The sequence below is a fragment of the Cavia porcellus genome, unplaced genomic scaffold (assembly GCF_034190915.1).
Source record: "Cavia porcellus strain 051 isolate PalLab524CR breed Dunkin Hartley unplaced genomic scaffold, mCavPor4.1 scaffold_8, whole genome shotgun sequence".
Classification (NCBI taxonomy): Eukaryota; Metazoa; Chordata; class Mammalia; order Rodentia; family Caviidae; genus Cavia; species Cavia porcellus.
The window spans coordinates 44,177,569-44,190,781 of record NW_026947491.1 but is presented as its reverse complement, the minus strand read 5'-3'; the positions used below and the strand labels follow the sequence as shown (position 1 = coordinate 44,190,781).

Genomic DNA, 13,213 nt, shown 5'->3' with positions numbered 1-13,213 from the left:
AGAAGGCTCTGGTAGGTGGGTGATAAATGCTTAGGCTGCTGGTAGCAGGCAGCCCATTTAGACACCATTCCTCTACAAGATCCTCCAATGAACAGGAAATGTTGCCAATGACACCAACTCTGGGTGTTTCCTGAAGCTTCAACAACTGCTGAGAACACACGCTGACTTGCTAAGTAAGGTGGTGATGCTTTGGCAGGCTAAAGTGCATGAATGGGGGGAACACATGTGCTCTTTTGCCCAACTCCTGTTTCCATACTGTTGCTGTAGCACATGCCAGGATGATAGCAAGGAGCCACACACAGTCAGGGAGCTGCTACCCACTGCCTTGGCACTAGACCCTGTGGAGAGAAAGGGAGTGGGAGATGCTGATGGCTGTCCTTTCTTGATTTGGACTCACACCTCAGGCTTCAGGTGAGGCTGACTCAGTCTTTTTCTTTATTTCCCAGAGGGGGCACTTGATCCTCTTTTAGAGAATTCCAAAGAATATAAGACTTCATGAGGAGGGGATGGGACCTAATAGTTAGGTGGGAGTTAATGTCTCAATGAGCCAGACACAGAGTCCCCTTTATGGACTGTCTACAGACAGATAATTTGACTTTAAGATCCAAACGTTAGGGCTTTAGGGATGAAGACACAGCTCAGTGGTAGAGTGCTTGCTTTGCATGGGTAAGGCCCCGTGTTTGACATCCAAGACTGAAAACCAACCAAACAAACAAACCACAAACAAAACTCCAAAAACATTTACACGTTTATTGCTGGACTTATGTACTTAAATTTCAAAACAACCCTCTCCTCAGAGTAGATGTCTCCTTTTGCAAATAAGGGAAGAGAAAAAGTGAAGTCCTTGCCGAAGGCCATCATGTGGCAAGAGGTCGGTATGTGATTTGAGCCCAGGTCTTCTGAATTCCATGATGATAGCTTTCTTTTAGACCATGACTGCTCTTAAAGGAATTCCAAAAAATAATACATAAAGACCTCACCAAGAGGGACTGGCTTGGCATGGACAGTGCCCTGTGCATATTTTTGAGTGGCATTATGTAATTTTCAAAAGACTGTCACTTACAGTCATTTCTGTGAGACTCACAAGCCAGTGAGGTAGGACTGGGCGTGACAGTTTAGAACACAGACTTTATGTTTAAACCATGATCTAAATTTCCCCAACTCTATTCTGTTCCACTTTTATTCTCTCTATCTCCTATTCCAGCTGCTTTCTTACTCTCCATTCATACTCATCTTTTCTTTTTCTTTAATGGGTTTCCTAGAGGCTCAGAGTCACTTTGAGAACAGCCTAGGTCAAACATAACCATGCTTTCCCTGCCCAAAGGGAGTACTGGCAGTAGCTAGTTGTACAGCATTTGCTATGCATCAGGTTATACACTAAATATTTTGTATTTATTGTTTAACGCTCACAAAACCCCATGAAGCACTTGCTATTATTGGCCTTGTTTTCCACTTGATGAAACTGGACACATGGAAGTTAATTAGCTTGTCCAAAGTCAAAAAACCAGTGTTCAGTAAAGCTGGGCTGCGGACAAACTATGGAGCAAAGAAAAGATAATTAACCACAGGGCATTTGAAATTACTTGTTTTGAGGTCCTACATAGTTTTCAGACCAATCATAGGTTCTAGATTGGCTTGTCCAAAAACTATGCCAGAAACATAGAATTCTAGCTGCCAGTTTGAAAGGGTTTCTGAAGACACAGCAATCACCTCTTTCATGGGGAGTCTAAAGTCACTTCCTCCTGATGACTCCTATGTAGATGACACCCATAGAGTTTGCTCTTGCATGATGTGGCTGGGTGTGGAATTGGGTTGTTGTAGGGTTGGGGGGCAGCTGAGTTCCTGGAAGTTAGAGCAGTAACTCCTTTGTGTCCCTATTCTGCCATCAAGGGACCTGTACTCCCTAACACCTGGCCCAGAGAGATCTTCCACAGTCTAGAACAGGACTTCCCAAGCATACTGGATCAAAGGATTTCATGGAGGGCTTGTTGAAAGATGTAAACCCCCAAGGTCTTTGGAAATCCTTATTCACAGGACTAGGGTGGGAACTTCATGTAGATATTTATTTTCAATCAATACAGGTCTATGGCTTGTTTGCCTTAAACTAGGACCTGGACAGATAGAATGATTAGGACTCAAGCTCTTCCTTTGAGGAGCTCAGGGCCTAGAGTGAACTAGTGAACAAAGCCATGATGGGAAAAGTCCAGGCTGTAGTGGGAAAATAGAAAGGGACACTGAGCACTGAGGAGCTGGGGATTTAGCTCAGCGGCATAAGCACCTGCCTTGCAAGCAGGTGGTCGTGAGTTCAATCCTCGGTACCGATAAAAAAAAAAAAAAAAAAAAAAAGGAACACTGAACCAGTAGAATAAGTAGGCGACCCTTACCTCCAGATTTCATATTAAGATGAGTGGAATTCTTGACTCTATTAACAGCGGAAGGGTCCCTACATTCTGTCTCCTCTTGCTTCTCAACCTATAAATCACTTCTGTCTGTGTAGGATGGTGAGTCCACGGCTTGACTTGAGACCCCTGTTGTGTTCATGTCCCTCTCTGCTCTTTCTAAGTTTCACATTCGTTTGCTTCTTATCATGGGCCTCCCTTTCCTCAGGAACCAGACTTATTGCTTCCTCATAAGCAGCATTTCTCAGCTCACCTCCAGGCCTGCTTGGATAGGTAGTTTTTGCTGATGTGGTAGCAGAGTGGACCCTATGGGATCAGTGCACCCCTCATGTCCTGGTCCTCTGCAGACCCTCTCTGAAGAGTTGGGCACAGATGTCATGGAACTAAGAACAATGAGAGCTTAGCCACTGGTGGAGCTCTTGGGCATGGTGGCACCACAGGAAGGAACTCAGCTCACCTGGAAGTGGCTACCTATTCTCAGCTGTGTCATGGAGCTCAGTGGCTGCTAACCTCTGCAGTCTAAAGTTCATTCATCTTGAATTAGGTGATCCTTGGGTTCCTAAAGACCACTTGAGGAAATCACATGAAAAGAAGGGAGGAGAGCTCCATCTTTTGTTAACTGAGGCATGTTTGAGTGATTAAGGTAAGAAAGCAAAACTGTTTTGGTCCAGAGGATTATCTCTGAGGTGTGCTGGGAAGCAAGAACTTATTGCCTATAAGGCAAATCAAACCCAAAATGACACTCAGGTAATTGCTTGCCTTTCCTTCTGCCAAGCCAAAAGGCCTGGAATATAAAGGCCACTCTCATCTATTGTCTCTGCACTGTCTTCATCTTTAGCTCTTGCTAAAGGATCACTTGCTCACCTCCAAGCTCCTCACCATGAACAGACAAGCCTGCAAGATATCTGGAGGCAGGAGCCAGGGCTTCTCTGGCCACTCAGCTGTGGTCTCTGGTGGCAGCAGGATGAGCTATGTGGCTTGAACTGGGGGCTCTGGTGGAGGGGCATGCAGGTTTTGGAGTGGATCAGGCAACTTTGGCAGTCACAGTCTCTTTGACCTGGTTGGCAACAAGAGGATCTCTATCAGTGTGGCAGCTGGTGGCTCTCGGGCTGGTGGCTTTGGTGGATACAACAGTTGTGGGAGTGGCTTTGGGGGTAGCTATGGAGGTGTCTTTGGGGGTGGTTCTGGAGGCAATTTTGGCAGTGGCTTTGGTGGTAGCAGAGGAATGGGGAGTGTCTTTGGTGGAGCTGGTGGCTTTGGAGGGGCTGGTGGTTCTGGTGGTCTTGGTGGCTTTGGTGGGCCTGGTGGCTTTGGCCCTGGTTGTTTTCCTGGGGGAATTCAGGAAGTGACTGTGAATCAGAGCTTGCTACAGCCCCTCAGTGTGGAGATTGACCCCCAGATTGGGCAAGTCAAGGCCCAGGAACATGAGCAGATCAAGACTCTCAACAAGTTTGCCTCCTTCATCGAAAAGGTGAGGACAAATCCTAGAGGTGTGGTAGAGGGCTTGGGCTGCCTGGAGGCTTGGCAAATGAAGATGCCAGTGGTGCCCAGCAGCTTGGAGGCAGGAGTGCCTGGATCTTTGTCTTGTTCTGCCTTGATCCTCCCAGAACAGTAAGTATGTCTTTTGCCCATTGAACCATTTTTCCATCTGAGAAATGTGGGAAGGATTCTTGGTCCTAACTTCCCACTGGATGAGATGGGAGCAAATGAGGTGAGAGTGCAAGGGTGCTCTCAGCACTCTGAAGAATGGAGTCATAAACACAAAATCAGTAGAGTTCACTTTTGTTTCCTTTTGAGATGCAATTTCTTGTTAACCAAAAATAACTGGTAATCAATTTTGTATCAAATCTTGTATTCCAAGCTATCTCTCCATGATGCATTCTGACATATGGCTTACCTCCTGAACAATGCTGTGCTTTGGCCCATGTTATATGGAACTTCCCATGTTGGGGCAGGGAAGAGTGTGTGAGGTTCATGGGAGGAATGAAACAGGAAGTGAAATGGACCTCAACTGCAAGCTGAGTATCTGAAAAGAGGTCTTATGTGAAACATCTCCATTCTGCATCATTGTCATGGAGGTGAAAGAAGCTTACATCTAAATATATATTAAAATAGCTTAATGGTAACTTCCTTTAGCTGTGTTCTGAAGGGTCCCAAGAGCCTTAAGGCAGGCCTAGTTTAGTTCTTAGCTTTGTCATTCAGTATCTATGCCTTTTGGCAATGTAAGCTCTTTGAGCTCAGTTTCCTAATCTGCAAAATGGAGATTACACCACCTCTTGTACAGGTGGTTGTAGGAGTAAAAGAGATAGAATATATGAGAATAGCAAGTAATAGCATAAACACTAAAAAAATTACAGCTTTCTGTTTTATCCTCAACCATCCCAAATTCCAAAACATAGAGTGACTTGTGAATTGAAGAACTGAGTTCATTCTCCACACTTCCCCCTTTTGGGATAGCTGCTCCACCTGCCCAGCTCGAGGTGCTTCTTTCCTTCCTCCCCTGACACAGGTGCACTCCTTGGAGCAGCAGAACAAGGTCCTGGAGACCAAGAGGGAGCTGCTACAGCAGCAGACCATGGGCTCTGGCTCTGCCCCCCAAACTTGTAGCCTTTCTTTGAATCTTACATCAGCTACCTGCACAAGCAGCTGGACTTACTTCTTGGGGAGAGAGGGAATCTGGAGGGAGAGTTAAAGAACATGCAGGACCTGGTGGAAGACTTCAAAAAGATGTAAGGGCTTCAAAGGGGCAGTTTCCCTTCCTGGAGGATTAACAGGGGGTGTGGTACTACTTTGGAATTTCAACTATTCCTGACAGTGCCTTCAGCTAATACTCTTAAATGGCTTTAGAGTGAAGCTGGACCTAGCAGAAGGGGTGGACAGGGCCTGGGTCTGGCACTCCTACATGGCTCATTATTATATACTTTTAAGTCTCCAGCAGGCCCTCTCCTCTACCAGCCCAAATGGATAAAAATGTCTTCTTAGAAGTTAAGCCCTTTAGGATGATGAGCCCTCACACTTTATTTTACACGGGAGTCTTCTTGAAAGCTTGTGAAAAGTGCATACTCCCGAGTCCCAGTCTTCAATATTCTGAATCAGTAGGTGTGGAGAGGCCTCAGGAGTCTGATGTTTCCATCTCCTGGGACCCCAGGTAGAGGGTGTAGGGCACTGCAAAATGCTCTTGCAATGTGTCCTGTCCCATCCTCCATATCTGTAGCTCTGGTCAGCCTCCCCTGAAAGTTTCAAGTTATAATTCCCTTTGTGGTCTGTGAAGGATGCATGAGGCCTCTGAAGGTGAGAGGGGACTCCTGACATCCCCAGGGATCAGGCACCACAAGGACAGGCACAGTTGCTTTGGGGATGTTTCCTGCCAGCTCCACTGTACAAGCTGGTGGCCATTGGCTCTCTGGTAGGCTTTATGATGGATTCTGTTGATTCAGTGGCAACTCAGATTCACATAGTCCAGAAACAGCTTCACTCCCAGAATGGTTCTTACTCTCCAATCTGCGTGAAATTCAAACTCATGGTAGGAGAGTCCTTAACAGCCAGAAAGTTCACAATCTTGATGCATTCAGAAAATGAGTTCATTTTTATCCCAAGTTCTTATAAGAAATCTTTGTAATTAAGGAAAGTGGAGCAAACAGGTGGAAACACCCAGGGGCAGGAAAGATTCCTTTGGGTCCTTGTGTGCACACTGTGTTCTGTGAAGTCTGTCTAAGAGCCCAGGCAGGCAGTTGGCTCCTTGATGTCTTCTCTGCCACTGACTGCACACATCTCCCCTTAGGACTCTGGAAAGCACTAGCTACATGATTTTCAGAGCTCAATGCAAAATGATAACTCAGGATCCTTGTTAAGAAACTATAAACAAGTTCAATTCAGCAGAGTATTAATCTCTGCTCAAGAACCTGTGAGCCCTGGAGCCTGCGAAAGTGCACAGGTTGCTCATTCACAGAGCAGGCCGTTTCTAGGTGAGGCAATTCTGAGATGCCATTGTCCATATATGTATCCTTCTTTGTTTTAGGTACAAAGATGAGGTCAACAAGCACACTGTGGCAGAGAACAAGTTTATGGGGCTCAAGAAGGTGAGTGAGCAGACTGAGCAGACCAAACCTCCTTTCTCCTGCATGGAGGAAGCAGAGCCCCTTCTATGCTGTGGATGTTGCTGATATTTGCCTTACATTTTCGGAAATGTTTGATGAAGGAAGCTGCTCTGTGCACTGCTGGTGGGGAAGACTTCTTTAAACTCTATTGTGACTAATGAACTAATTAGTAATGGGAACTAATAATGCATGTTTTATATGTAACATCACTTAAGATCTTCAGCCTTTACATATATTCTGAATATTATCAGTAACTATAGTCAACTGTTTCTTATTTAAACCAATATTGTCATAAAGATAAAGAGTAAAAAAAACCCCTTCATTTATATTGAGGAGGTTGATTTTTTTCTTACTATGTAATCAAATCGCTAGTAAATGTGTGCTAGTAAATATTTTCTACTCTAAACTACATGGCTACTCTATGCCTGGCTTACAAGTTTTGTATTTTGTTATGGAACAGGTTTGATTTGGTCAAAGTTGTTGAAAGAAAGAAAACCACTTTGATTTTTGTTTCATTTAGAAGGTCAGATGAGAAGTCACACTTAAAAGGGATGGGGAGGAACAGGCAGGAAAGGTGAGGGCTTAGAAAGAGCGGTGTGTGGGAGGGGCTCATTCTTCTGGTTTCTGACCTCTCTTCCAGGATGTAGATGCCACTTACATGAACAAAGTGGAGCTGCAGGCTAAGGTGGACAGCCTGATAGGTGAAGCCAAGTTCCTGAGGACCCTTTATGACATGGTGATTCTTTGGTTTGCTAAGATCAAGAGACTGCCCACTGGCATCATCCCAAAATGCCTCTTAAGTGGAAGTTGGAGGTTGATGGTATTAAAGGATGGTCAAATAATAGGACACTAGCACAGGGTTCAGAACTCAGCCCTACTCCACCTGAGAAATGTAAATTTAGCTCCCCTAGCCTGTATAGTTTTGGTCTCTGGGCCAGGGCCCCTCTTTATCTCTGTCCATTTTGCTCTACATCTTTTCCTTTGGCTCTAGTTCAGCTTCTTCATAATACTCCTCCCTACTGTGGTCCCATGGAAACCTGTTACATAGCAGGGCTCAGTGGATTATACTTTTAGGCCAGCAACTTGATTATATTTGTATAGCTCCTTTTTCTTTTAGCTTTGTTGCCTTGTGTTCTTTAGCCACTAGCCTGGCCTGAAATGTGTGTGTATTTTTCTACCTTACTCCTTAGTTTCATCCTTGGGGTATCTCTGCTAGTAGAGGATTCTCAGCATCCTCTGCAGCTAGTGACCATCCATATTCCTTGTAGGAGGTGTCTCAGATGCACAGTCATGCCAGTGACACATCTGTGGTGTTGTCCATGGACAACAATCATGACTTGGACCTGGACTGCATCATCAGTGAGCTCTGTGCCCAGTATGAGGAGACCGCTCAGAGAAGCAAGGATGAGGCAGAGGCCCTGTACCAGACCAAGGTGGGAACCTTCCTCTCCCCCAAACTCTAGCTGTAGGTCCTGATAATCTTCATCAAGAATGGGCTAATGCTATGCAAAGCCTTGATTGCTTTCTCCTCTCTCAGCTTGGAGAGTTGCAGACCACGGCTGGCAAACATGGTGATGACCTGAGGAACACCAAGAGTGAGATCATGGAGCTCAGTAGGATGATCCAGAGGCTGTGAGCAGAGGTGGAGAATGTTAAGAAGCAGGTGGGCCTAGCAGGTCTTCTGTGCCCTGGAGAGAAAGAGAAGTACCAGTTGGGCTCCTCTGCCATATGCTTTCATGGTGTTGTGGACTAGCACAATCTTTAGGAACCTCTCTGTTCTTCCAGATGTTCACTCAGAAACTAGATTTCTTGGGTTGCTCATTAAGGAAAGATGATTGCCCATGTTGGTTTGCCTAGCAAATTTTATAATTGCAGTGTTAGTGTCTTATGCAGCTCTGCAGGGTCTGACCCCAGCAGAGCTACTTACCATACTCTTTACATAATCCAGATGGCTTCTTTTTACCACTGGAATGTAGTAATTAGATAAGGGAATCTAACAGTCTTGCAAAAAAGATCAGTGACTAATCAGTCCATTACTACTTTTGCCAGCCTACGAAAGCCAATCTGTGCTCCTTTTCTTGAGTCATGAGTTGATTTTATTGGGCCAAGGATGAAGTAACCAATTACAACATTGTCTTGTGTTCTGAGCATGTTCCATTGGGAATTCTAAGAAAAGGGAAGGAAGGTTGCTAGATGAGGGGAAGAGAGCTCACAGGAACAATCAGGTGTTTCTTATTTCCAAGTGGCTATGCTAATAATCTTTCTCCCCTCTATCCCAGAATGCCAACCTGCAGACACCCATTGCAGAAGCCGAGCAGTGTGGGGAGTTGGCCCTCGAGGATGCCAATGCTAAGCTCCAAGACTTGCAGGCTGCACTGCAGAAGGCCAAGGGTGATCTGGCCAGGCTGCTGCATGATTACCAGGAGCTGATGAATGTCAAGTTGGCCTTAGATGTGGAGATTGCCACCTACCACAAGCTGCTGGAGGGCAAGGAGTACAAGTGAGAGGCTGTGGAGGCAGCATCCTTCAGATACAATTTTAGAGTGATCTTTAATAATTAAGGAAGGAGAGCCAGGTATGATGGTGTACACCTGTAATCCCAGGACTCGGGAAGCTGAGGTAGGAGGATTGCTGTGAGTTTGAGGCCATCTTGGGCTATATAGTAAGTTCAAAGCCAGTCTGAATTACATAGTGAGGTCCTGTCTCAACCTCACCTCCCCAAAGGTTATATATACATAAATGATAATTACACACTAATCTCTGTTAGCTCATTGAAAAGGCTAGTTTATGTTTTCACTGTTTGATCACTTTTCATGCCTGTATCTTGTAATCGGAGCAACTACTCTGAAGATAACAATATGCAATATATTAACCATTATTTACCTATTATGTTCTTTTGAACTTCTGTATCATCAGTTTTGTTTTTTTACCATTTTAAAATTAAAAGCAGAGAACAAAATACCCCAAAATGAAGAAAAGGCCAAGATAATAGAAGACATCATTCAGACAAAAGGTAAAGAGTCTTCTGAATGACAGCTGTAAGGGCTTAAACCCCAGAACTCTTTGTCAGTGTCATCTAATTCCTTGATTGATCATGGACATATGTTGGTTGATTCCTGCTATGTACAAGGTGTTAGGAAAAGTGCGTTGGAGTTATGACAAGAGATATAGGTCATGGCTGTCCACTGGAACATTCAGAAATGATGAAAATGTTCTATATCTGTGCTGTGCAGTATAGTCCCTGTTAGCTACTTACGCATTTGAAATGTGGTCAGTGTAGTGGGGGAACTGAATATGACATTTAATTTAAATTAAGTGGCTTCATGTGGTTAGTGGTGACATCATGGAGAGTTCAGAATGGACAGCAAAGTAACTCCTCATCTCAGAAGCTGGGTCTATATGGGCAGGTGTTGTTACATATGCATGCTCCATGGCATGTATATGGCACAAACCATGTCTAACCAGACATGTGGCAGGCCTGCTCCATGAACTACACCAAATCCCAGGATGGCCAGGGCAGGTGGGGCACTTTCAAATTCATCAAGTGCTAAGTAAGTATCAGTACCTCTCATATTTTCTCCATTTTTGAACCACCACCATCATTACCACCAATGCATCTTTCTGCTAGGGCTCACTGGGAAGGCTTCTTGAAAGGGAAAGTTGGGCTAAAAATCTTAGAAAGACTGAGAAGGATGTGCTAGGGTGGGAAAACTGTCTCAGTGATGGTAAGAGACAAGGATGGGATAATTAAGTTGGAGCAGGTTTTTAGTGCTAAGGGAAAGAGGATAGGAAGATGGGGAGATGGAGGACAGTTGGAAGGGCATCAGATGTCTTAGATGTGGGTCAGTCTCCTTTTCTAGGGAAACAAGCTCTTGGAATAGTCTTTCTTCTCCCAGGAGCCTGACCCCTAGTAGGATACATGGGAAAATGTAGCTCCCAAGCTTATGAACCCTCAGCTGTTTGGCTATTGATTCCCTGCAAAAATAATTCACATCTCCATCTCTTTTTTTCTCAGGATGTCTGGAGAGTATCAGAATGTCATGAGCATCTGTAAGTAGCACATTAAAAAATCTCCCTGGGTTGTAAAATGGGCAACTGGGAATGTCCTAACTGATGTTCAGGCAAGAAGGCTTGGCTCACTTCCAGGCCTCTGGAAGGCAGCTAGGGTCTCTGGCATGGCCATCCAATCTGTCCTTTGTGTAAAAGATAGTCTCAAGGGTGAAAACTCAAGACTCTGTGATTGTGAGGTATACCCTAGGTTGAAGAACAAGAAATATCTGTGGGTGCACCTGGTTCCTGTTCTTTGGTGAGGACACCAGAGATCTGGGTTCACCCTTGTTACGTGTAAACCAAGGCCATAGAAGGGCTTAAGTTATGTAGCTGAGCCTGAGCAGGGGAGGGCTCCCAGCTCCCAGACCTCTCCCTGAATGCAGTGTCTGATCTCCTGCAGCTGTGGTCAACAATGTCACCTACACCAGCAGTAGTTCTGGCAGTAGACATGGAGTCATCAGCGGGGTCAATGGCAGCAGCAGCAGCAGTGGCGGTGGCTCCAGAGGCAGCAGTGGCAGCAGCTATGGAGGAGTCAGCAGTGGTAGTGGCAGTGGGAGCAGAGGCAGCAACGGGGGCTACCAGAGTCCCAGCAGTGGTAGCAGACTTGGCAATGAGGCAGCAGCTCTGTGAGCCAGAGTGAAATAGGCTTCAGCTCTGGTGTCACTCAGAACTCTGCAGGGAGTGGCTGCAAGTCTGGCAACAGAGGCAGCATTGATGTCCACTTCCCTCAGAACACCAGCTCCCGCCAGCAATGCTCCAAGTGATCCTCCAGTCAAATCTTCATGCCCACCTGCTTCTGTCTGCAGATGCACTCTCCAACCTCTGTTTGGCAACAGCAGGTACACATGGTTCAATTACTCTTTCCCTTAAGACCCTTGGAGAAGGGCTGACCTCCTGGCTCCACCATCCATAAGTTCTCTCCTAAGCCAGGGAGGTCTAAATACTAGCCTAGGATGATGATGTCCCTGAAGTATCCCCTGCAGTGCCTCAGACTCTGGGGGCCCAAGAACCATCTGAGCCATCTGGCCTGGCCTACCTCACTCTCATGGGGAATTGACAGTTGAAAGCCAGCATGACTTGGCACTGCCTGGGGAGGCTGTGTGGTGGGATCAATCATGAAGGGGGAAAGTCAAGATCCAGAGGCCAATGGTTTTCAGGGAACACGTATTTAGGTATCATATCCTAGCTCACTTCGTCCTCTTAATGCTCTAAGGTGTGGATTCTCTGGTGATGAGTACATTGCATCTTTTTCCTCAATAAATTGCATGCGTATCATATTCTGGTGTTTGCCTTTCACTTAAGGAGTTAGAGAACAGACTAAGGTCTAGAAGTAGAGGCAAATCAGGTTCTAGAAGTTCAGTGGTGATAATAAGGAATGCTGAATAGCCTTGGTTTCTCCTTTATCATTTAGTTGGGTTCTATAATAGGACTGCCCACAGAGTATTCATGTCATTGAACTGGGGACCTTCCCCACTCCCAAGGAGATTGTTTCACTCATCCTGTAACCCCTAGAGGGCCTCCAGCATCTAGCCTTGGAAGCAGAGAAAACAGATTCCACTGGGACCTCAGCCTCTTTGGTCCGTCTTCCCCCAGCCGAATAGCAAATTCTGCAAACACAGTTCTTCAGATCTCAAAGGGTCAACACGTAACAGTGTCTTTCTCTTGCATAGGTTCTGAGCCAATTAAAAAAGAACAAATGGTATGCTGGAGATGTACAGCTCCATGGTGGAGTGCTTGTCTTAGCTTTGATTCCCAGAACTGAAAAGAGAAGAAAACAAAAGGAAAGTTAATATTGCCTTTATTACAAACAAAGCAGATATTAGAGAATGTGAGTAGGGGATGGCATTAAAAATATAGGCTATTTATTGGCCTTTTACAGACATTGTAAGAAAATCACTATAACTCCAAGGAAAACAGTATGGAAGGGCTGCTGCATGTAATACATAACTCAATGGGAAGAGACTATCTTAGCCCAACCCTATCCTCCCTAGACTGGAGGAATAGGGCTAGGGTATGGCCACTGGGTCTCTAACCATCTGTATCAAGAACTTGATCATAATGTTTTCCCAGGCACCTTCACAGAGTGTACAGAACCCAGTGAAAGCTAGAATGAATACAGATGAATAAGAAGAGTGAGTGAGATCCTTTCCCCCTCAAACTGAAAGGAAGGTGGGATAGGTCACACTCCAAGGCAAGATAGAGCTGAAAGTTGACTCTTGTGAACTATTGTGAGGAGGGAGCTACTGAGGGAGATAGTGAAAGACTGAAGGGTACTTGGAACTGGGGGTAGGGTAAATTAATAAAGACATGTTGGAGAGGAAGCCTAGAAAGGCCTGGGAAGGAGAGAGACAATGTACAGCAAAAACACGGGGACAGGGTTCATCAGCTGTCAGACCAACTCCTGCAAGAATTCCTAGACTAGCATTCTGTTTCACGTTCCTGACATGGGTTGAGATTAAACTATAATAAGCCAGTGGAGCATCCCCACAGAAGCCTTCAGGGTTAGGGTATTGTATCTGAGGCCAAGCTATAGGCTGGAAAGGATGGATATTTCCAAGTCTGTAGAAGACTGGCAATTCTGAACTTTCTTAGCTTTGTGAAAGGTCCTAAATCCATTTCCAACTTGAAGACAAAATAGAGGCAGGTTTTTATCTTTGAAGGCAGCCA

At 45.3% G+C, this 13,213-nt stretch overlaps 1 protein-coding gene across 1 annotated transcript; it reads left to right on the top strand.

Annotated features, from left to right (window-relative positions):
- The first annotated feature begins 3,273 nt into the window (after positions 1–3,273).
- LOC100729287 (keratin, type II cytoskeletal 2 oral) lies at positions 3,274–11,310 on the top strand. The gene is given in 11 exon segments (XM_005006455.2): positions 3,274–3,870; positions 4,909–4,989; positions 4,992–5,128; positions 6,418–6,478; positions 7,137–7,232; positions 7,765–7,929; positions 8,034–8,159; positions 8,776–8,996; positions 10,512–10,546; positions 10,947–11,156; positions 11,159–11,310. Coding segments are annotated over 11 exon segments (1,875 nt in total). The 5' UTR covers positions 3,274–3,279.
- The last annotated feature ends 1,903 nt before the right edge of the window (positions 11,311–13,213 follow it).